The 24,942-nt window shown below is 44.4% G+C and overlaps 1 protein-coding gene across 1 annotated transcript; it reads left to right on the forward strand.

Moving 5' to 3' along the window:
- Window positions 1–20,362: 20,362 nt before the first annotated feature.
- On the forward strand, window positions 20,363–24,576 carry FZD1 (frizzled class receptor 1). The gene is given in 2 exon segments (XM_010712691.2): window positions 20,363–21,405; window positions 21,408–24,576. Coding segments are annotated over 2 exon segments (1,776 nt in total). The 5' UTR covers window positions 20,363–20,751; the 3' UTR covers window positions 22,530–24,576.
- Window positions 24,577–24,942: the final 366 nt, after the last annotated feature.

Below are 24,942 nucleotides of genomic sequence, written 5' to 3' on the forward strand. Positions count from 1 at the left end.
ACTCCTTGTCTGACAAATGAGCAGGTTTTCTTTCTCGGCTCCCTAGGCTGTCTCTTTGTCCAAACCACCACATGTGGGCCTTCCTTTTGTCATCAGCTTTTGTTATCTGTGCCTCTGTGACTGTAGGTTCCTATGAAAGTGAAGTGGCAGCTTCCTTATGTGGGGTACTTTTGCCATGTGGCGATCCCCAGTGGGCACAGCTCTGTTCCCATGAATGTCCCCAGAAATTCACCATCCACTGCATGGGGCTCCTGGAGACTTAACCCATGTCTGTTAGGTGGGTCCTAGGAGCAATGGGCACCTTGCAGGTCTTACTGTGTGTTTCAAATGTACCCTGCCTCATCAAAATAACCTTAATTCTCAACACAAAAGTCTTCCAGCTCAATAATCCCATAGCTGGCAGCCAGTACCTTAGGAAGCTATGTGAATACAGCAAGCTCAGATCAGCACTCCCTCTTTGTAGTCTCCCCACTTTCAGTGGTGTCCAGCTGAAGTACATCCTGTGGTGGAGGCCATTAGGTACAACCTAGGCGAAATAAAAGCCAGAAGGAGTCACAGCAAACTGACAACAGCATGTCTGTCTCTCAGTGCCAAAGCCTTACCTAGCCTTCCTGCAGCAACTGCTTGTGTTGAACACATCGCCTTGTTGTCCTTTACACAGAATCACAGAATCAACAAGGATGGAAAAGATCTCTAAGATCATCCAGTCCAGCCATCCACCTATCAACAATATTTCCCACTAAACCATGTCGCTCAGTACAACATCTAAACATATATTGAACACCTCCAGAGATGGTGACTCCACCATCTCCCTGGGCAGCCCGCATCAGTGCCTGATCTAATGTCTAACCCGAATCTCCCCAGGTGCAACTTGAGGCCATTCCCTCTAGTTCTATTGCTGGTAACATGGGAGACAGACCCCCACCTCACCACAACCTCCTTTCAGACAGTTGTAGAGAGCGATAAGGTCATCCCTGAGCCTCCTCTTCTCCAGACTGAACAAACCCAGCTCCCTCAGCCACTTCTCATAAGACCTGTGCTCCAGAACCCTCACCAGCTTTGTTGCCCTTCTCTGAACAACCTTCAGGGCCTCAATGTCTCTCTTGTAGTGAAGGACCTAAAACTGAACACAGGTGTGGCCTCATCAGGGCTGAGTACAGAGGAATGATCACTTCTAGAAGTCTGAAGGGCAGACAGTGTTTCCTGTGCAATGTAGTGCTGTACTGTCAAAGGAAACCTAAAAGTGTTTTTCATATTTATTAGATCATCTTTAATTTGGTAAGCAGGGGAGGGAGGGAGGGGTTCTGTGTGTTCTTCAATCACCTTCTTCCAATAGCTTCTACCTGTGTGTATGAACTCTAGTTCACTGCTCTCATATGCTGTAGCACACATATTTAGTGTCATCAGAGATTTAACAACTAGATTCTCTTGGTTTGTGCTGGGTATTTCTAGTTGCCAAAGTCTCTTCCCAGTGGTCTTTCATTGCCTATTTTATATAATCTGACTGTAGATCAGGTGAGTCCATATCACACTGTAGACTGAGGATGAGGCTGAGTGTCATGCAAAAACACAAGTGCACAGAAAGAAAAAGGAGCTGTACTTCCACTCAGGCTTTGCATCTTGATATACTTGCTGTTCTGTATTGCAGGTCTTCATGGCAGGGATATTTCTAAATCCTATGGTCCTATGGTTTTACTCTATTCAGTGTAAAGCAAAACACGTCCACTATAGTTGCTAAGCAGTAGAGATAAAACTTGTTAAATGGAAGCAAGCCTGATGTTTTTAAATATGTCTATCTCTGTCACAGTTGACTTTGGTGGAGTCAAAAGGATCTTCCTCTTTATCCATTTGCTGTGCTGTCTTATCTCAATGTATAGATTGAGTTTTACATTACCCTTTTTTTGCCTACTGCTTCAGCAAGGCTCAAATAGCTGTTAATCATCTGGTTACACTAGAAGAAGGTATTTTCATTTTCTGCTCTTTTCCCCCCATTTTTCTTTAGAAAGCCACGCACTGCAATTCTTCCTGAGGCATTGCCTGCAACTGCCTCACCCTTGCTGTGTTCTAAAAAGTCAGGTTAGAAAGTCCTCCTTTCAAAGTGAACTTTCAAACACTCAGTGATGCTGCACACTACTCCCTGATTGCAATTCATTCAGCTCTAAAGCAAGAGCAAGCCTACTGAGATGGCTGGTTCTGGCTCAGCTTGGGGTTACTGAGGTCCTCAAGAATGATAACTTTCTCAAGTGCCAGCCTGGACCTCTGCTGAATGAGGAAACCCAGGCTGTGACTGGAGTCCAGTGGGTACAGCAATGCACAGAGCTGCTCTGCAATAATGCCAGCACTGGAACTGCCAGCCCAGGACTGAAAATGCTCAGGGAAGGTGTGTGAAACCATCTTCAGGCTTTATCAGTCATTTGAGATTTTCAGCAAGATGGAGGAGAGGCAAAATCATTTGATCAATTCCTATTGAAAACAAGTTACGTTGTATTTACACCACTGGGGAGATTAGGAACTGGCGAGCATATGTGTGCAGGCTAGATATATTGCAACCTGCTCTGTGTGGCTGATTTCTTGAGAGCCCTTCTTGCTTTCTGTGATTGAAGCTGTGAAAGCAGCTGCTTGTTTAAACCGTGCAAAGATGGTGGGGGTATTAACAGACGAGGCTTTTCCTTGACATGATTCTCATCACTGTCCTGAAAGTCAGCACACATACTTCTGTGGCTGAGCAACAAGCTGCGTCTTGAAAAAAGAGATCTAACTCCCCACCACCACCCCCACATACACACACACAAAACCTCCGTCCGCCACCAAATGGGAGCATGTTGTGTCCTGTTAGAGCTAAGTCCCAACATCAAGATCCAGTTTTCAAGCACCTCAACAGCAGCATCCTAGCTCTACCCTTCCTTAGCTTGGCTGCGAAATTGGAATTAGGGTCAGCACCAAAAAAAATGAAAGTATCTGAGTTTAGGATTTTAATTCTAGCCTCTCAATACTGACTGCCTTCACAGATGTTGTATTAATGTTGAGGAAAAGAAGAGCAGAGTATAGCCAGAGAAAGGGGTGACTCCTCTTCCAAACCCACACACTCCTGTCATAAAAGCACATTGTGTTAAGATAGTTCTGCTTAGAGCTGATTTACAGAAATTAGATTTTCATTTGAAGCATCATGGACATTGGTAGTGCATTTTGTGTTGGTTTGAGTTTATTTTCTCGGTTGCCATTCATTTCATGACATTGCCTGAGACTTGGAGACACAGCCAGACAATTCTGCTGAACACATGAATACTAAGGAAGTGGTTTCCCTAGTAACAATAACCATGACATTGCTCTCACAACTTCCTGCCCTTCCTTTCGGGATTTGTTTGTTTGCTTGTGTTTCACTAGTTGGATAGAGGAGACACCAAAACTGGAGCTGGCTAAACAGCATCCAGGATCAGCTTACTGGAAGTGCAGAACAGAAAAAAAGAAAAGGAATGTTGCATCTGAAAGTGGTTGTCATTACAGAGTTTGGCTTTGTTCTGACTTATTGCTGTCAGGGGACATGCTCAGAGCTGTTGCTGAGCTGGGCTGAATAGATTACTATGACTTACATTTCTATTTCAGAATATGTTTCATAAACACATTTTCCCCCCCCACAAATGAAACAAATGTCATGATGGATTATTTGCAGCTTTGTAATCAATTACAGGAAAGCAGAAGGAGGGAACAAATACATACGCTGAGTATGCAGTGCTGGCACAGGATTTGTTCCTAGCACTTTAAAGAAGGCTAATACATGATATTAAACAGCATTTGGGAACATGGATGGATGTGTTTCTGGGTTCAGACAACTGGAAAGAGTTGGCTGGGTGATGTGAGAAATTCATTCTCTAGTATACTGCAAACTATTCCTCAAAGAAAGTTGCAAAGAATACTGCTGTTCAGGTAGAGGATTCTGTAGGCATGTTTGATCATTAAATTGGCTTATCTTTTTAGTGTTCTCATCAACCAGTTCATTTAGAGCTTGCTTGAAGCCAGGTGAAGCAATTTGCAGTACTAATCCCCAATTAACTCTTCTTCTTCAGGCACTGAAAAGCTGCAGACCTGGATCCATTGTTCACATATGTATGTTAATTGTTGTGGCCAATTTTGTGACATTTTTTATACTAAAAGGATACTACTCCTGAAAAGGTTGCTATTACCTGTCAGCTGTCTGTAAAGATGTGTCTTATTTAAGGTGGATCTATTCCTGAGCAAACTGAAATGATTTTATCTGTTGCTTGAAGGTAAAACTGATAAGATCCAAACTGCAATCAGCTGAGAGCTTACTGTTAAGATAATAACATGAAGAGGCACTGTGCAGAGATCAGCCATGCCTTGCTTTTTCAGGATCTTTGATCACAATGAAATCGTGACATTATCTCAAAGCGAACACACGTAACTCCAGTCGTACAGTATATACAGCTGAAATGATAAGCTTGATCCTGAGGGATGCTGGATCACCCATCCTTGCATTTTTCAACAGCAGTTCTGGAGAATTTGGATTAGACTAAGAATGTCCCAGCAAATCACAGTGAGGAAGGGACAGAGGAAATGGTCATCAGAAGACCAAAGGTAGGCCAAGATTTTATCCTTATCTGTCTGAGGTGAAGTGGCTCACAGAAAGATACTGACTGATGTGTCAAGACTGGCCAACACACTTCAGTTCAGGACTACTTTAGAACTAACCATGAGATTACACATTGTAATTAGCACTTTGCAAGCACACGTAACTCCTGCTAATCACAACATTATCTTCCCATCACAGATGGTAGCATTTTTTTAGCAAGGCACATTTTAAGCAGTTGCGTTACAGTCTTCTCCTGTAAACCAGCTGTGTTGGAATCCTTATCAACCAAAATCAATGTTAGACCTATGCAAAGTATGAACTTGGCAGAGAACAACATTGTTTTGTGCCATCAAGATTGTTGACAGTAATGAAATTATGTTGCTGTCTTCTAAGCTGAACATGTTAAGTTCAATCACACAGGGCCACATAACTTAGATTAATAAGAAATCTACAGTGTGCAAAATCCATCTTCTGATTTTACAATTTCCCTGAAAGTACATTTTATTTCCATGCTTATACTTACAAAATAAACCTTGTTCTGAGAACTGAGATAAATAAATCCACTGAGTTTATGTGTCTTATGACAAAGGCGTATCAGCAACGATCCTACAAATATTTATGCAGACGTGTGAACCTGGATGAGAATAGGAGCGTGGCTTTATTCAGTTCTGAAATAACAATCCAACAACTCAACCATGTAGATAGATGGTTGATTAAGCTGATTCAGGCCATTATATTTATTGTTTGTTTTGTAACAGTGCATTGAGGAACCTAAACACTCAGTTGCAAAAGCTGAATTGGATTTATATTACAAAATCTCAGACATTTCAAGTTTCATTCCATATCAAAACATTCTTGTTTTCACGGTGGTGTAATGTGATTTTTACAGTATAAAACCAGCTATGAATCATTTGAAAATGTGCGCTATCTTTGTATATCTCGGATGCTTTCCTCATGAATAAGACACTTTTTACCACAAGAAGGCTTTTATATGACTCGCACTCATTTCCCAATCTATTTCTAAGCTAAATTTACTGTAAAGAGAGAGGTTCTGCATCTGCCTATGTCAGTTCTCCAGTGTATTGAGGTCAGCTGCCATTCTCCTTGGTTCCAATGCCTGCCTATATAAATACAAATTCAATTTCCATCCTATTATTTTTCTAATCAACGGTTTGTCATGCAAAAGAAGATCTGAGGTGATTGTGTTTTCCATTATGCAAAACATTCCATTATGATATCATCTTTAGGGCAGTCTTATAAAGCTGCCCTGCCCAAAGAAATCACAAATGAGAACAGCAAAATAGACAAATCCTGCATAATTTGCCCTCTTATTTAACATTCGGGCAACAGAGTTCACCCTAATTTACCATGCACCCATACATACCATACACACCAACATTCCTGATCTGTACATATGGTAAAAATAAGAATTGGCAGCTCTCACTGAATAGACTTCTCTTAAGTGCTTATCAAAAGAAAAGAAAGGGGTTGTAAAATGCAGTCATATTTAGCACATCCTTCGCTTTCTTCTGCTTTCTCTGCTAAACTCACACTTAGTAAAATCTACAGTCAATGAAATTTACCTTTTGAGCTCAAGTTGTTTCCATTCAGAACAAAGTGAAAAATACGCCAGCAAAGAAAACCTGGCATTTCTTAGAAATTCTCTGTTCTTTCTTATGCCAAATCCCAAGGGACAGGGGCTCCATAGAAAGGGAGTTTATTTTCTAATTCCTTTGAACACAAAGCTCTTACATTTTCTAGGACAAGATGTTTTCCTAGACAATCTCAATATTGTACCTTTGTATTAATACTTTTGTCATAAAGGTGAATACAGACATGTATTTTATGGTGTATATTTAATTTCCATTAGATGTCGTTTCAATTATTCAAATACGAAATTGGCTCACAAGCAGACTCCTGTGAAGACTTGTGTCTGAGTCTTGGCAAGCATATCATATTTCTGCAGTTTCTGTGTATTTGATTTGTCTGTTGTCTCTTCTTACTGTGCAAATTTGTGTCCTGCATGTCTGTGTATGCTAAATACACATGATAATGAATCTACACTGCCTCCTTTGTCTGGCAAAACTTCTGAATTTGTGGTTTTATTGCAAGTGGTGGTGGTTGTTTCTGACTTCTGATTTCTATAGCGAGACAGCTGAATTTTGGAGCTGTAGAAAACTTAGGAATTTTAATTATCAAAATTAGGTAAATGGTCCTTTTCTTCTCTGTCTGTTTTAGAATGTCCATCGAGATGTGGGGAACACTATGACATTGTTATTCATTCATATTCAGGAATTTTTTCACCATTAAAAATAGATGAATGTAATATAATATCCAGTCATGAATTTTGTAACAGCTTTTAGGCCTTCAGTGCATTTCTTTTATTTTTGTATGGACATGTATTGTTGTCTGATGCACCATCATCATCATCATCATCATAATCTTTTTAATTAAAGCCAATCCCTTCCCCTGATTTCCTGTCTCAGTCTTTGACCTTTTCAAATGTTTTCCATTTCTGCCTGCAATCTTTTGAAGAACTTCTCCTGTCTCCAGTCTTTTGCCATCTTATCTCACTCAACTGAGCTGCTTTCAACCCAAGATATAAAAGCTTGAAAAAAAATATATGCATGTTAGAACTTATTGAACCACAATTTGACCAGCTATTGTGTATCAAATATAACTAAGGTACATGCCCGTTTAAATAAATCTTTACTGAACTATCAGTGCTGAGCTGCCTGACACTGATGTGGATATTAACTTGTCTGTAAATCCCCTTGCGCTGCATGTCAGCATGGGATGTAGTTTTCCTTCTCCAAGATGCAGCTGTTGCATCTTCTTGGAGTTAGTAGTTCAGATCCACAAAACCGGTTTCTCAGGGCAGCAAATAATAGTTGTTTTTTCTTTTTAGTTCAGACATATCTGCCACTGGTGCCCTATCATTTACATTTGCTTTAGCAAATGTTTTGCTGTAGATCTTCCAAAATTATGCCCTCCAAGCCATTTAACACCAACATTCATCTTTGCAATGAAAAGTGAGTGTGATTCCATGTCTCCAACTCCTAAATTAAACTTTGACTTCCCAACTGCTTTATTTTCCTATGACTTCTTACAGCACTATAGGAGCCTCAATGAACAGCTTCTGTAATTACAGTTAACTGACACTCCATACGATAACCCTACCCTCTATTATTGTATCTACTCAAACCAAGTGGGCTGCTTACTTAAAATAGCTTTATTGCTCCCCCCCATCAGTTGTCAAGAGTGATAATTTGATCAATACAGCTTGTGACTGCACAGCAGTCACACGTTTCAGGCCCACTGCTTCCTCTGAAGCCGGCTTTAATCTCTTGATAATTACATTCAGGATTATTTTTCCTACCAGTGACTAAGTCCAAACTTACGTAATTATCTGGATAGGCAAGATTTTCCTTTCTTTAAAACCAGTACAGGTATTGCTTCTAGCTGCTCCCTGACCACCTCCCTATGTTCCTGTGCAAGCTTTGCCAGTTTGTACTGCTTTGTTGGCTCTTGTCCTGACAGCCTTCAGCAGCTCAGCCATTGCACTGCTTGGTGTGCAGCTCTCCCACCTTCTTAATCTGAGCATGCAGCAGGACTGGGAGGCAAAACATAAACGGGAGGATGAATTCTGCCTCTATTTCTGGATGAATTTAAAGAGTAGCCCTGCAGAGGGCATATTTACCTGTTCAGCATCAAGGTGGTAAACTACCACAGTATACTCCATGGAGGAAATGTCAGTAATTTCTTGGCTATCAGCATGGAAGCAGGGCCATGCTTTCTATGTCAGTATCAAGACTAATATCTATAACACTATGAGTTGTTTTTATTAAATACCAAAGAATGTGCTTGCTTAATTCTACTTTCTACTGCAAAAACGTATGATAGTAGAAATTATGGATTTCAGTGCCCACCAGCTCCTTGATATCCCTATGTGTTTTAGAATGTAGGTAATCAGGGCATTCATGTAGTTACTCCTCCATTACACTTTTCCTATTAACATGATAATTTCATTGGAATTGTTTAGTCAATTTAATTGTATTGAGCCTTATTTCAGGTACACTGAGCATCCTTCTCAGGATGAATTTTTAAACCACCATTTTTTACCTCAGTTAGGAATTGTCTTAATTACAACACTCAGGAAAGCTGGTTCATGATCTGATATAGCAATCCAATTTTTGTATGCGTTGTGTTGTCAGGCATCTTGTGAGATAATGGAAAAGATCTACTCTGGACTAAGGAGAGGATGAGATGTGAAGTTCTCTCTGCTGGAGTGTATATGCCTTCAGACATCAAAGGTTTTAAATTTTTCCATAGAGCAGAATGGAAACGGGACATTTTATCACCTGGGGTGCTGCCTGTTCCCTACTGCTCTGCCACCTGCCCAGCAGCTCTCCAGGGCAGGAGAAAAAGCAATTCAGATCACAGGCATATTCCTGGCTATAAATCTATGGACAATCTATGATAGAAGATTTAGATGTCAGGACAAAAAAAAAAAAAAAAAAAGATAAAAATGCTTACTTGGGAACTTTGTAGCAACAATCAGACCTCAATAAAGAGGTTGTATCCTGGACAGTTCTAAAGAAAGGACGTGCAGAAGAGGCTTCTTCATCTGAAATAGTCTGGCATTCAACCTCAAATCTAATCCTCCAGCATGGCATGGAAATAAACTGTAATTGTGTAACACTGTGTTATATAGGGTAGATGTCTGGTTACAGCATGAGAATCTCCTAAAACTTCCCTTTCATTAGTGTACAGCAATATGAGAAGGCTACACGTATCCAATTCAGAGGCAGAAGCTATAGGGGCTAAATAGAATTGGTAGGGGAGCGGAAAGATGCAGCTGTCAGCAGCAAATGTGAAAGAGGTCTCTGAACAGGTCAGATACTATCAGAATTTCTGAATTCAGAAGGGTGACAATTTTATTTATTTTTATTGCATGGTTATCCACTTGTGAGAAGAACAGGCCAAGGCTTGGATCTCTAGGATGACCAGTGGTAAGTCACTTGAGATGTGTCACAGCTGGTCTGCCATGTAAATTAAGCCCATGTGGGCAGAGCAGTGTGCCTCAGTGCCAGGCTGCTATCCTCTCACAGCACCAGAGCCCCTGTAAAAACTGGCAGGTTAGCAGAGATGGAAAGTCTGCTGTCCAGTCCTGTTACTGGGGCTTCCCTCCCAGTGAACTGACAACATGAGTGCTACCCATAGGTATTTCAGTGGCTATTGACAATGCATGCTGAGTGAGATGTTTGTTAGAGCACATGAGGGAGGTAAGGAGAGGAAACTGGAGCTGAAGCAAGAAATAAACATATAACTATAAAAATGCTTAGTCAGGATGTTCATCTATCATATTGATTGCTTTTAAGTCAAGAGAAGATACATTAAGAAGCTGGCATGCTACTATGAGAGAATACAGTTTAAGGTCCTATCCTGGCTACAAACCAACACTGTGAGTTTAAATAAATCCATTTTAAAGAGCCCTGCCATATGCAGCGAGGGAGAGGTGATAAATAATGGCATTCAGCTCTCAATTCTCAGGGCAGTTAGCTCAAGGTGTCTCAAGCCCTGTTCTTCTCTCAGGTCCTTCAGCAAGCTGCTTTTTACAGGGAGGAACAAAGCAGAGGGCTATCTCCCCATATTTATCACCTCAATGGTTAGTCCAGATTCCTTTTTTTTTTTTTCAAATCAGAATAACTAATGATTGCATTTGCTCCATGAAGGTGCAGCCCAAGCTGCAGTTTCACAACTGCTTGAAGCCCATCAAAGCTGGAGCTCTTGCTGACAGGAGCCCTCCCCTCCCCCCCCCCCCCCCCGTGCTACCTTTCAGCTCATGCCTTCCTTTCCCTCTGCACCACTGCCTCTGTACTATCCCAGGCCTAGAGAGGGAACTGATAGCACTGGAGTAGAAGTAGATTTGGGTGTGAAGCCTTCAGGTGGCTGCACTGCTTCTCTGCACTGAGCAGAGCACAGGGTAGGGCTGGGAGAAATGGACAGAAGTGGGATGAAGTATGGTTCAGGGACCTTAAGAAAATAACGATTCACAGCCCTCCAAAGTTTTCCAGAGGGAAAATAGTTTTCTGAAAAAGAACTGCATGTGCCAACTTTAGGTTAAATTCCCTCTTCAAACAGAGACTTCCCACCTGAATTTGATTGAGGCCATTTTCATCTCTTTCTGCCTTAGATTTCCGTCTCCAAAATAACAGAGCGATGCTTTTATCTCGCAGAAGAAAATGTTAGAGACTTTGAGGTGCCAAGGTGTCCAGGTACCCAGGGAGCAGGGGAACAGACAGAGTTGAGAGGTTTGCAAATATTTTTAAACAGCTTTTGTCTCAAGTTTCCCTTTTTAATTGCAGAAATCATATACTGCATTAGTACTGCACAGCTAAGTTCTTTGTAGCTAAAAATGCTGTAAGTCTCCAATATTTTGGCAAATCATTGGCGTAACTGAACTCCAAATAGACTTCATGGTGTAAGAACATGTACGGCAAAGGGCGGAAGGCTTTTTGTCAAGCTTTGAAAGCATTTTCAGTGTGTTTCAAGATGCAGTAACTTCCAGTAACATCACTCAACAAAGGAATGAACAAGCACTTATGATGACAACACTAGCTCTGGTTTATTTTACACAGTTACTTTGCAATCACTCATACCATAGCATTATCCTCTTCTTCTGAACCCACACCTGATCTGGGGAGATCAGTTCAAGCTCATCAGACCTGACTTTGTTGTTTTTTTGTTTTTTTTTTTTTTTTTCAGCAGAGCTAATGGACAGTCTAGTTTGTGACCAGAACCAACACTTACAGGACTTCAAAATAATAAACTTGCTTTAAAATAGAGCAGATGGAATGGTTGTTTGGACCTTGACCATTTTTCCAGAATGGATGATAGTACTATATAAATACTGTCATTGTGTTCCTCTTCTTAGTCTAAAAAGCTCTACTCTGAGAGTAATATTTGAAATGTTTATCTCTACAGAAAATATACTTGGTACAACCATAACATGTGGTAGAATACCCTTTTTGCCGCAGAATTTGAGATTAGAATGTCTATATGTATAGCTAAATGAGGATACCACTAGAAATAAATATTTATCAAGTTGGTGATTTTATTACAAGGACAGATCATCATTCAAAAGGAAAAAGTTAGCCTTGTATTTACAAAACTCAAATGAGAGGTTACAGACTGGTTACTCTGGGATACATCAGTCCAGCTCTGGCAATCTGACTTTAAAGGGCAAATTACCAGAAAGCATGGGTATCACCAATTTTTATGTATAAGGTCCCTGAAAGATGCAGGAGCCAAAGATATTCAAAGACATTGGGCTATTTCCAAAATCACGTGCCTGTATCTTCTGTCCAGCTTTACCATACACTTTTCCCCTGACCTTGGAAACACACATTGTTTCTCTGTGCTTATGCTCCTGTGTTTAGAAAATGGGGATTAAGAACACTGTTCGAAGTTATTGAATTTTCAGCTCCAAGATCTCTAACGGGTGGTACTCAACAAAGGAGAAGTGTTATTTACGTACTACTGAAGTGATTCATTTTTTTTAGCTGGCAACAATGTTGTCATGCAAATCTTCAATGAATCCAGATTTGCCCATTTGAAGAAAAAAACTGATTTAACTAAATGCTTTCTGAAAGAGATCTAGAGAAACTGGTGCAACCCCATTGAGGAGATAAATTTACATCAGCCTGAGTGCTTCATATTGATTAAGCTTATGTCAGCAAGGAATCTACTTGCTAATTCTGTGAAAGATACTTTTAAACTGAAATAAGAGTGACTGCACAGGGGGTTCATTTAATATTGGCACTTTCTTCCGAAATAGACAAGCTTTTAAGCCTCATATCCCTAGTGTGGAACATTTCAAAAGAAAATTAAAAAAAAAGTAAGAGGAGTGGTAAAGTAGACATGGCAAAACAATTAGGTTTGAGATATATCTTTTCCTTGGCATTCTGAGTGTTGCATTATCTCAAAATCAGGCTTGCTTTCATTTGAAGCATCTCTAAATCTTCTCCTTTTAGCACTTCATTTGGGAACACAGTTCTTCACAGCTTTTTAACAGTTGAAATGATGCTGATTGGCATATCCCAGAGATGTGGGTTCAAGGATGTGGTTTCACAGCAGTTTCACTGGAACTGCTGCTGCAGATCAACTGCAGCTGTGAAATATCTCCATCATGTAACCTGGAAGCTGCCAATACAACTTTTGTAAGAAGGAGGGAAAAGTACCCCTCTAAAGTCGTTCACTAAACCCTTTTGCTTGTTGTGGAGTGGTGTTGTCATCCAAAATCCGGGAAGAAAACTCTCTAAAGCCAATGTGGTGTTAGAAAGTGGCATTCCTTTAGTCCTTACAATAAGTACCAGGCAAGTTAACAAACCAAGTGCGCCCTCGCAGAGTCAGGTTCTACATTTAAACAGTTAATATATACATATGCAATACATTGGCATACATATTCATTCTTTTCCAAGAACTCATTATTATATGCTAATGTCCCTCTGAGCATGTGTGGAAGCATCTAAGGTGATTGTACAACCACGTACTTTCTCCTCATTTTTCCATCATCAGCTTCATCCCAGTGACTTTTGGCTGACCTCTAGCTGTTTTTCCCCAATTTGGCAAATTTCCATTGCTTGTTAGGTCATAATGAACAACTTTCTATCTTAGTACACTCTAATCCAAAACAATATATGTGAAATCTGATGAAAAAGCCCTTGCACCTGGTGGAAGCAAAGATAAAAGTAGTTATTGTGACTCCAGTTTTCCTGTGAAGCAGAATGGCTTAGAAAAATATGGCAGTTCAAACACCAAGCAAAGTTAAAATGGGAAGTTTTAGAACTAGCATTCATTGATTCCTTTCGCTCAAATAATGTATCAGTCCTTGAACTAATATATATGATTCCTGTTGCTAAACCAGCCTGTATCAGTGTAGATAAAGTTTAGGATGCTGCTAGCCCTTCTCTGCCAAAAGGAAGACCTCAATCTCCAAAACTTAACTGCAGTCAGATATGTACTTGGAAGGATGTACGTATAGGCACAATGCCCTCCTATTATAAAATTCTAAGCAACCATTTTACATCAGAGTCTGCATTTTTCTAAAAGCTAAGGTATATTCATGGGAAAGCTATACAATTCTAAAAAAGTCTATAAATAGAAATGCAAAAACTCAATGGCTTTTCAGAAATATTATGAGTTTCTGTCTAGCCAGAATAAATCCTGTGCGTGGGCTGACTCCCGCCAAGCAGCCCCGAGGCCATGGCTGCTTGCAGACTGGTCATCTCGGACATGACTTGGGACACTTGAGCATGAGACTCCAATGTAAGGAAGAAGACCTTGATTCAGATCCTGCATTCAGCACGTGGCCAGCTGAAGAGAACAGATCACTCAGGACACCAAGACGAGGCTAAGGACGGTTCATATGGGGACCATGTGCAATATCTTGAATACTCTTCGAGGTGCTGCCTTGTCAAACAGTGACTGCGCAGCGAGGGTCACAGAGTAGTGGAAATTCCAACAGGAAAAACCAGCTGCAGAACTAGGGAAGGCCTAGAAAACCAGTGCTCCCCATCCTTAGGATAATTACTTTCACAAAACCAGCCCAAAGCTTCTGAAAAGAATTTACTTCAAAATACAGCTGACTCCTCTGACATGAAGAAGAATGTATTCAGGGGAGAAGAAATGCTTACAAGCAGATCCTAGCAGCTCAGTCCTTTCAATCTTTCTGGGCAGTTTGCCTCTGTTTACACTGGTTAAATATTTAAAAGTGTCTTTCCAAAGTAAAACAAAAGCCCAAAAGATTTCTTTTAAAGTGAAAGCTGAGATTCTCTTCTAATCTGTACCGAGCCACATTCTGTAGATAAATGCAGATCGAGGCTCTGAATTACTCCCAGCTCTGACCTCATCCTGCTCATTCTCTCAGTAACATTCATGGAAAATGCATGTGTGCCTAAAAAACAAAGAAGACAAACTTCCTTCCACTCTATCCCCTCACCTCACACATAGCCTTTTAAATCTGATGTTTTGAAATTATAAATACGACAAATAAATATGATCTAAATCTCATTTACATCAGTGTAAATAGGGAGTAATTTCACTAAGGGAAATGTGCTTAAAGCATGGCAAAAGCAGTGAGAGGCCAGAAGCAGTGAAAGCTTATTCTGTAATTTCTCCTCACATCCCAGCCTTACAGAGTTCTACTCACTTCCTTTGCATCAATAAAAGCAGCAGGTCTGCTCTGGGGAGTAAGGATTGCAGGCTCCAGCCCTTAAATCAGCATCTGTGTCTAAGGAACATGAGAGAGGCTGTGTTGTTCTCAGGCACTGTACATAACTGTGGGAGAATTCACCCAAGAAAGGGAAATAAAAAGAGAGTAAAAATGTTCACATTTCCTCTGAACAAAATGAGCTGTGATCTGCAATTGCCCTTTTAAGAGCTGTGACTTTGCCTCAATCCCCAGAAAACTTCTTGCAGCAGCAGAGAGGCTGCAGCCCTGTGCCTCTCACCCAGCACAGGACACGGCAGGAAAGGCAGGCAACATGCGGCTTCAATTTGCAAGGGAGCATATACATTTCTTCTGAAAAGAAAACAAAATCAAATCTCCACATACTCAATCTATCTTGAATAAATGATATTAAGGAAAAAAAATGCTGCTGGTATTGGAAGGAAGAGACTTTTTTTATTCTGCTTTGACTGTGCACAGTGTTTCTCCTTGTGCCTCTTTAAAGCGTATAAACTAACTGTAATGGGGGTCTGACTTACAGAAGCGCCAGTCAGAGATTGCTCTTTATTCCTAGCCCATGCTACACCATAGGAGTTTGGGTTACAATAGGTGTCACGCAGCAGGAGTAAATTACCACTGACTTCAGAGGCTAGAGCTCCGTTTCCATTCTATTTCTCCTATTCTCACAAACCCCAAATACAAAGTACATTTTTTTTACCTAAATCAACAATCACAAAGGAATGAAGCCAATTAATAAAAGGCGTGTACAAAGGCATCTGGGAGAAATTTGAGAGTGAGACAACCTAGGACATCTGATGGCAATGGAATTACTTGGTATCTTGTCAAGCGCCTGTAAATAACAACTGTCTCTGTGCTGAAATGGCCTTCTGAGCACTTGGCTGTACAGCTGAGTGATGCTTTGCTGCAGTCCTCTGGCTTCTGGCTGCACCATCAAATAGGGCTCATGGTCAGCTCCTACCAATCTGCTCTGCCAGTTGCTGCATGTGTTTGCTATTTCTGTCTATGCAGGCATACTTCCAAGTCTCCTAGATGTTCCAAGAAATAGTCAGTAACCAAGGTAGGCTTTTACACTGTCAGGATTTTATTCTTCTGGCAAGACTAAATCTGTGAGACACTCATGGCCTTTGAGAAGATGGATATGTCATTGGCATGTTGCAAAATGAAATTACCTCACTATGCAACTGTAAAAGCTGCCTGGGATAATTTCTCTCTAGAAGTTTGGTCTGTACATCTTTGTATCAAATTTGAGAATCAAACAATTTAGTTTAAGGAGTCTGTATTATGTGGATTCAGGATTTTATCATCAGAAATACGCAGTGGCTTTAACATGGCAATGGAAGAAGGTACTCTGGAAAAGAGGGAAATGATACAGGATAACCAGCGTGGCTTCACCAAAAGCAGGTCCTGTGTGATCAATCTAGTGGCCTTCTGTGATGGCATTACTGTGTCAATGGACAAGCAAAGAGACACTGGTGTCATCTATCTGGACTCCAGCAAGTCTCAGACATGGTCCCACAACATCCTTCAATGGATGAAGAGCTAGATGGGAAATTGTACCCAGATTGGTGGCCAATGGCTCAGTGTCCAGATGGAGATCAGTGGTAAGTGGTATTCCTCATGGGTCAGTACTGGCCAGTGCTCTTTCTTCATCAGTGATATCGACAGTGGGATCAAGTGCACCCTCAGCAAAGTTTGCGGATGACACTGATCTGTGTGATGTGGTCAACGTGCTTGAGGGATGGGATGCTATCTAGAGAGGCCTAGCAGTGGGACCAGATTGTTCAACAACTCTAAGTGCAAGGTCTTGCACTTGGGTCATGGCAACCCCCACTATCAGTACAAGTTGGGGGATGTAATGATAGAGCACAGTCCTGCTGAAAAGGACTTGGGGATACTGGTGGATGGCAGCTGGACATGAGCCAGCAACTGCACATTCGCAGCCCAGAAAGCCAACCATATCCTGGGCTGCATCAAAAGAAGCGTGGCCAGCAGGTCAGGGAGTGTTCCTGCCCCTCTGCTCCGTGCTGTGAGACCTCATCTGGAGTCCTGCTTCCACGTGTTTCCTCAGTACAGGAGAGATGTGGACCTGTGGGAGTGTGTCCAGAGAAGGGCCACAAAATGATCCAAGGGATGGAACATCTCTCCTATGAGGACAGGCTGAGAGAGCTGGGGCTGTTCAACTTGGAGAAGAGAATGTTCTGGGGAGACCAGTATCTAAAGGGGGGCTATAGGAAGGAAAGGCACAGACCCTTTAGCAGTGGTGATAGGACAAGGGGAAATAGTTTCAAACTAAAAGGGGAGATTTAGATTGGATATAAGAAAAAAGTTGTTTACACTAAGGGTGGTGAGGCAGTGGCACAGGTTGCCCAGAGAAGTGGTGGATGCCCCATCCCTGAAGACGTCTGAGGTCAGGCGGGACAGGGCTCTGGGCACCTGATCTAGCTGTAGGTGTCCCTGTTCATTGCAGGGGAGTTGGACCAGATGACCTTTAAAGGTCCCTTCCAACTCAAATGATTTATGATTTTATGATTAGGAGAAACAATTGGTCTGTTTCAGAGAGGATAAGTGGGGTGATGGAAGAAGGAGAAGAATGTCTTGTTTTGGGGGAAATTCACTCACTGATAGCACAGCCATGTGCAGGGCACAGTATATTACACTGCTGGAACTGCAAATGTGAGACTAGAGGATGCTGATGGTTTGGTGGCAGGGGCATTTGTAGCAATAGTAGCTGATAGACATCAACTTGTTTCTTGTTTCTTGCTCTGGCACAGTTTAAATGAAGCTGGTGTTTTGAGCCACAGAGAATTACGCTTCTAATGATGAGTTTTGTGGTTTGGGGTACTTGAAATCTAGGACAAGTGCTGCTGGGAGGATTTTTTCCACATAGAATTTTCTTTTATTACAAGAAAAGTCACTGAACAGATAAAACCATCAGGTTCTAGGAATGTTCATGAACTTAACAGCTCTCAGCCCAGTTCTTTTCCCCACAACACCCCATCCATTCCAGTTCCCTCCTTCTTTCCAATCTGGTCTCACTGGTACATCCATACCTTAAATCTAAGCAATTGTTTCCAAGCTGCATTTAGCTTTAGTAGCTACTGCTTCAGAACCACGAAAATGGTGTGTTAACCCAGACATTTGTCTGGTTTTCCTTCCATACCAGCTGGCCTGATAACAGGTATTACAAGTACGTGCAAACCTTGTCTGGCATACACCAATTCCTTCTACTAGAAAACTTCTGGCTTGTTGCACACAGCAACTTAGTGATTTTCAGTGTTTTTGTTGTTGTTGTTATTGTCATTGCTGTTGTTGTTTGTTTTAAGTTTGAGAAATCTTTTCTAAATATTACAAATACTGATCCCTGTAGAGAAAATCTAAGACAACTGTGGATGGACTCGTGTATCTTAACCACCTTTCATGGACTGCGAAATGTACTTCTAGGGCTAGAAACCACAGGTGGAAAACCACAGAAGCTTCCTGAGAGTGGCTTAAAGTCCATATTCATTTTCAGTGAGAAAGATTGTGCATTAAAAAAATACATGTTCCTGTCCAAAGATTCAGTGTTGTTGTTTCAGAATGAGTAAGAAAACAATTCTAGCTGAATACAAATTAAGCTTTGTGCTAGAAAGGGGTTAGTAATTTTAATTACTGAGGTAGATCTGAAGAGGAAAATCTACAGATTAAACCTGTAAATATGTTTTGCAATGAATCAAAATTTTTTTTCCAGTAAGCGATGGAAAAAGGCAGCATTTGCACACATCGTTTTTAAACTATGATCCTCAGAGAAGAGAGCTCAAGAAAGAATCCAATGAACCTCAGTAACTGAGGACATCAGCAATCGACATATTTAAGGTTGTGCAATTTCTAAACATGATCCCACTCCTACAGTCGTTACACAGCATAGATTTCGCTATTAATTAGTCTGAATGTGGGACAGCACTGCTGGGAGAAAAACAGTGGCCTAAATAGCACGTCCAAGTTTTATCTGCAGCTCTTCTAGAGATACAAATATCTTTCATTAACCCTTGCCACCTGTGGCAGCCTGGAATAAACGCTGGGCTTGTCCTATTCGTAATGGGTTTTAGCAACATATTACTGTGCATGGCACATTGCAAGGGATCAAACTAGGGAAGCACCATGCCTGCTTCTGCTCTGAAAGGCAGTCATAACAGTCAGGTATTAGAAAAAATTTCTTCTCAGAAAGAGTGGTGAGGCACTGGAATGGGCTGTCCAGGGAGGTGGTGCTCACTGTCCGTGGAAGTGACCAAGAAATGTACAGATGTGGCACTGAGGGACAAGATCAGTGGGCATGGTGGGGATGGGCTGATGGTTGGACTTAGGGGTTTCTTGCAACCCTAATGATTTTATGTCACAGCACAGAGGCTTGGTTACTCACTGCTTGGAAAACGTGCTAGCACTCTCCTCACCTCCAACAGCAGTTTCTTATTCATATCAAATTTCAGTGAGTACAGTAAATCCCCCGTTCAGCCTTTACCATTTTTTCTGGTTACATGTTTTGGAAGAACAAACGGAACTGTGACACTGCACTTCAGACACACAGGAAGAAATGGCCACTGTTGGTAACTACTGTGTGCCCATGGCAAAACACTTCCTAGCAAGTATTGTAAAACCCTGACCTGAAATATTTTAAGTCAAGCAGCATTCACCTTAAATTAAACTCGAATATCTGGGCAAGTGGAGCAAGAGTGATGGCAAAGCCTTATTTTCATGATTATTTTCAGGCTACTGCTGTAAAGGTTCTAGACAGAGGATGTACATAAAGCACAGACATGGAATAGCGAGACACTAGCGATGCCTCTGGCGTGCTCTGGCTGCTCCCACATCCCCCTGCACAGCTCAGAGCAGCTATCACCATCTCAGTCTTAAAACTGACGTCGCTCCTCCAAAGTTGTCCCAACAATCGTTCTGTCCCGGTAAAGATACTCCTCTACTGTTCCCCGCTCCCAGTTTCCTTCACCCCTGCAAACACAGTCCTGGCAGCCCGACAGTAGCACGGTCCTCCTCCCCGGGTCCCGTCTCCCCCTCCCCACACCACCGTGCCCGCCTCCATTTGGCAAATATCGATTTCCCCTCCCAAGCTCCCGCTGGGCTTTCAGGGAGCTGGAATTAGCGCAGCTGCCCGTACTGGGGAGGGGGACGCCAAGGAGGACCAGCAGTGCCCCATCCCTGTAGAGCAGAGGGGGCCCCGGGCCGCGGCACCGCCGGAGGGGGGCGGCCGCCCGCTGAGGGCAGCGCGTGGTGCGCGGGGGCCCGGCGCGGGGCCGGGGCTTTGTATGAGGCTTCGCCCTTTGTCCCGCCCGATAGAAGCGGCGACCGCGGAGCCACGCTGCCTGGCGAGGCAAACTGGGGGGGGTGTCCCCCGGGCCAGGCTCCCCCCGCGCCCGGCAGCACGGGAGAGGCTCAGCCCCGGGGCCCCTCCGTCCCGCCCCCGTCCCATCGCGTCCCGTCCCGCCCCCTCACCGCCCCCGCCGCCTTTGTGCTGCCCCGCGCCCGCCTGCGCCCGCCCCCGGGTGAGGCGTTGGGAGACGGTCCCTTACGCAGGAAAGTTCGGCGTCGGTTTCAAGGCTCCTCCCTCTCGGTGAAAGGCAGACTGCGGGGCGCCTGGAAACCGGTCGGAGGGAGCGCGGCGCGGCGCGGCGAGGCGAGGGGCGCGGGCTCGAGGGGCCGGCACAAATGGTCAGGCGGCGGCGGCGGCGGAGGAGGCGGCGGCGGTAGTCGGAGCGCGGCGGGAGGGAGCTGCCGCCGGAGCGGGCACAGCTGCGCGAGCGGCGGCCGGGGCCGCCCCGTCCCTGTCCTCCGCTCCCTTCATGAGTCGCAACTTCGGGCCGGGAGGAGCAGCGGCGGCGGCGCGGCGGCGGGAGCCCGGCTGGGCGGGCGGCACCGACTGAGCATGGCCGAGCGGCGCGGGCCGGCGGGTGGCGGCCCCAGGGAAGTTGGCGGCGGGCGGCGGGCGGGCGGCCACGGGTGCCCGCGGCGGCCGCCGGCGCTGCCGCTGTTGCTGCTGCTGTGGGCGGCGGCGCTGCCGGCCGGGGGGCAGCCCGCGGCGCAGTCCGCGGCGCTCAGCGAGCGGGGCATCTCCATCCCGGACCACGGCTACTGCCAGCCCATCTCCATCCCGCTGTGCACAGACATCGCCTACAACCAGACCATCATGCCCAACCTGCTGGGCCACACTAACCAGGAGGACGCGGGGCTGGAGGTGCACCAGTTCTACCCGCTGGTGAAGGTGCAGTGCTCGGCCGAGCTCAAGTTCTTCCTGTGCTCCATGTACGCCCCGGTGTGCACCGTGCTGGAGCAGGCCCTGCCGCCCTGCCGCTCTCTTTGCGAGCGCGCCCGCCAGGGCTGCGAGGCCCTCATGAACAAGTTCGGCTTCCAGTGGCCCGACACGCTGCGCTGCGAGAAGTTCCCTGTGCACGGGGCCGGCGAGCTCTGCGTGGGGCAGAACGCCTCCGAGCGCGGCACCCCCACGCCCGCCCTGCGCCCCGAGAGCTGGACCAGCAACCCCCAGCGCGGGGGCGGCGCGGGGGGCTCGGGGTCGGGTGAGGCCCGGGGCGCTTCTCCTGCCCGCGGGCGCTGAAGGTGCCCTCCTACCTGAACTACCGCTTCCTGGGCGAGAAGGACTGTGGGGCGCCCTGCGAGCCCGGACGCCTCTACGGGCTCATGTACTTCGGGCCCGAGGAGCTGCGCTTCTCCCGCACCTGGATCGGCATCTGGTCCGTGCTCTGCTGCGCTTCCACGCTCTTCACCGTCCTCACCTACCTGGTGGACATGAAGCGTTTCAGCTACCCTGAGCGGCCCATCATCTTCCTCTCGGGCTGCTACACGGCTGTGGCCGTGGCCTACATCGCCGGCTTCCTGCTGGAGGAGAGGGTGGTCTGCAACGAGCGCTTCGCTGAGGACGGCTCGCGGACCGTGGCGCAGGGCACGAAGCGGGAGGGCTGCACCATCCTCTTCATGATGCTCTACTTCTTTGGCATGGCCAGCTCCATTTGGTGGGTCATCCTCTCCCTCACCTGGTTCCTGGCGGCCGGCATGAAGTGGGGCCACGAGGCCATCGAGGCCAACTCCCAGTACTTCCACCTGGCCGCCTGGGCTGTGCCGGCCATCAAGACCATCACCATCCTGGCCCTGGGGCAGGTGGACGGAGATGTGCTCAGTGGTGTCTGCTTTGTGGGCATCAACAATGTGGACGCTCTGCGAGGCTTCGTGCTGGCCCCTCTGTTCGTCTACCTGTTCATCGGCACCTCCTTCCTGCTGGCTGGCTTCGTGTCCCTCTTCAGGATTCGGACCATCATGAAGCACGATGGCACCAAGACGGAGAAGCTGGAGAAGCTCATGGTGAGGATAGGGATCTTCAGCGTCCTCTACACGGTACCGGCCACCATCGTCATTGCCTGCTATTTTTACGAGCAAGCTTTTAGGGAACAGTGGGAAAGGAGCTGGGTCACGCAGAGCTGTAAGAGCTATGCCATCCCCTGCCCAAATAACCACAGCAGCCATCACCCACCCATGAGCCCTGACTTCACCGTCTTCATGATCAAGTATCTCATGACCTTAATTGTGGGCATCACCTCAGGCTTCTGGATCTGGTCGGGGAAAACACTCAACTCCTGGCGGAAGTTCTACACCAGGCTCACCAACAGCAAGCAGGGTGAGACCACCGTGTGAGCCCGCGGCCGGGCTGGAAAACTGTGCAGACCGCTGGCGTTCCTGCAGAGGAAAAGTCAGGTGGGGAACTCTGTGCTTGGGACAGACTTGGGGGTTATGTTCTCCCTCTCCTCTCTCTTGCTGTCTCCTGTAGGAACTGAACATACCGTGAGGCTGGGGGAGAGAGATGTAAATAGCCTCTGTAAGATTTTGTAAGTATATTTGTATTTAAATTGCAAAAACAAAAAAACAACTCACTTTTTTAATTATTTAGGACATTTTTAACCCGTTTGCAGATTTTACTTCCTTGCCACCACTTTTTTTTTTTTTTTTTTAACTTTAAAGAAAAAGGCATTGCGATTTTATTTCATAGGGCAGGATGGAAAAAACTTCTGACAAACTCTCCCTCTCCCCCACGCAGCTTTTGCAATGGCTTTGCCTGGAGTTTCAGGAGCAGCAGAGCCTGGGCTGGGGCAGGTGCCCGGTGCCGGTGTGGAGCAGCTCTGGCCAACCTTGGCTAGAGCACCGCTCCCTCCCTGCTAGAGGTGTATGGGGGGGGGGGTAGGGTGGGGAGGAGTGCACTGCCTCATGGCCTTCTGCCTCACACCATGCAGGGACAGTGTGGCCAGGAGAGCCATCCTGCCACCTATGTGGCCTGGCACTGCTGCTGGACCATGCTTTGGCACGCCCCAGCCCTCCCAGGCCAAGCTTTAGCCATGGGGCCCAATTTTCTGTGAGGTGAGGAACAATAGCCTGTCCTGCTGAAGGTTCATTTGGCCTTTTTGCAAAGGGAGAGTTTCACCATGGTGTCCTGTACTAGGGACTGGCTGCTGGCTGTCCTTTCTCCTTGTTAAATTGATTTAAATGCACCACATAGTTGAAGAAGGAGTGAGCTGTTCTGTTGCTCTTTGGCCAGGAGTTGAGGTCGATCACTGTCTGCACTTGTAGCATGTCTGATGGCTTTGGAGGTGAATGGGGACACAGGTATGCTGAATTTCCTTTATATATATATATAAATATACATATAAATATATATGTATTTTAGCCACCCTAGTGAACTTCTGAGCTGTAAAGCCGGAGGTGCTTACTCTGCGTTCTCCCTCAGGAATAAGATATTGGCCTTGTCACTGACAAAGTGCAGAGTTTTTGGAGGAAAAGACAAAGGCCACCTGCAAATCCAGACCCAGGAGTCAGTTGCAGCTTCTTCTGTCTTCATGGTGCTGCTTGTGTGCATTGGCATTCTTCTCCCCATAAGGAAAACATTGAGGGAGAACTACCTGGAACGCCTTGCTGCCTGCTTGTGCTCACGGGGGTTAACTGCGGGCTCTGCGCAAACAGAATCAGGAAATATGAGCTCAGTAAAAAGAGCTTCATCGGAATAAAATGCAGCGTTCAGATTTTTTTTTTAATTAAATCCATAAGCTGGCTCCTCAGTTTGGAAACGTTTGAGCCATTGCCGTTCCCTTGAATTTTAATTCATTGACGTTTAGTTCATTACACATTATGAGGGTGTGATGATTTTTGCCAGTAGTAAAAACAAAGGGAAAACAGAAAACCAGAATGTCTGAGCGCTCTGATGGGATGTTAGACCTGAAAGAGCCTCTGCTGTCTTTTCTTTTTTCCTTTTTTTTTTCCCCTCCACTACGGTAATAACATTGCACACTACAAAGATCTGATACCATGTGTGCAGAGTGTATCTACTACCTTATATGATCCTGGGAATGTGCTTCTTCTTGGGAAAAAAAAAAAAAAAAAAGGTTAAAAATGAAATGTAACTTTCAACAGATGCATTTAAATATTTAGTCCTCTGTACGAAAAACAGCAGAATGCCTCTCTCCTGATTGATTGTATTGTTTTAAACTTTTTTATATTACAAATGCCTGTATTTAGGTTCATAAATGTTATCTATGGCTACCATACCCTGAAATTCAAAATTATTTGAATTTGGTATGCATTTATTTCTGTTCATTATCACAAGATCATCTATATTTATAGAGGAATAGAAATTTATATATATTAAATACCATATTTTTAATTTCTCTGAAATAAATTGAGGTTTTGTACAAAACTATCTTGTCCTTTTACGTATTCCTCTGTCTAAGATGCTGTGTGAAAGCAGTGTGTATGCTACAAGATGTGTGGGATTACTTTTTTCTTTTCTTGTGTTGAGTTCACAGTAACAAGCTGGAATTCAGTGCAGGAATTCATTGTGCATTTTGGTTTTTATCTCTGGGCCGGTCTAGATTAATCCTTCAAAAGAAGTAATGTAAACTGTTCAAGATCTCTGACAGGGTATGGTTGGTGGTGTGAAATCCAAGAAGAGATCTGCTATATGGCAGGAGAAGAAAGAAACTCACCAGTTCTTTTTTTTTTTTTTTTCCCTTAAAGAAAAGGGTTCTCTCAACTTAGCCTTTCTTCTCTCTTTCCTATTAAA

Source organism: Meleagris gallopavo, chromosome 6 (genome assembly GCF_905368555.1).
Source record: "Meleagris gallopavo chromosome 6, MGAL_WU_HG_1.1, whole genome shotgun sequence".
NCBI classification, from domain to species: Eukaryota; Metazoa; Chordata; class Aves; order Galliformes; family Phasianidae; genus Meleagris; species Meleagris gallopavo.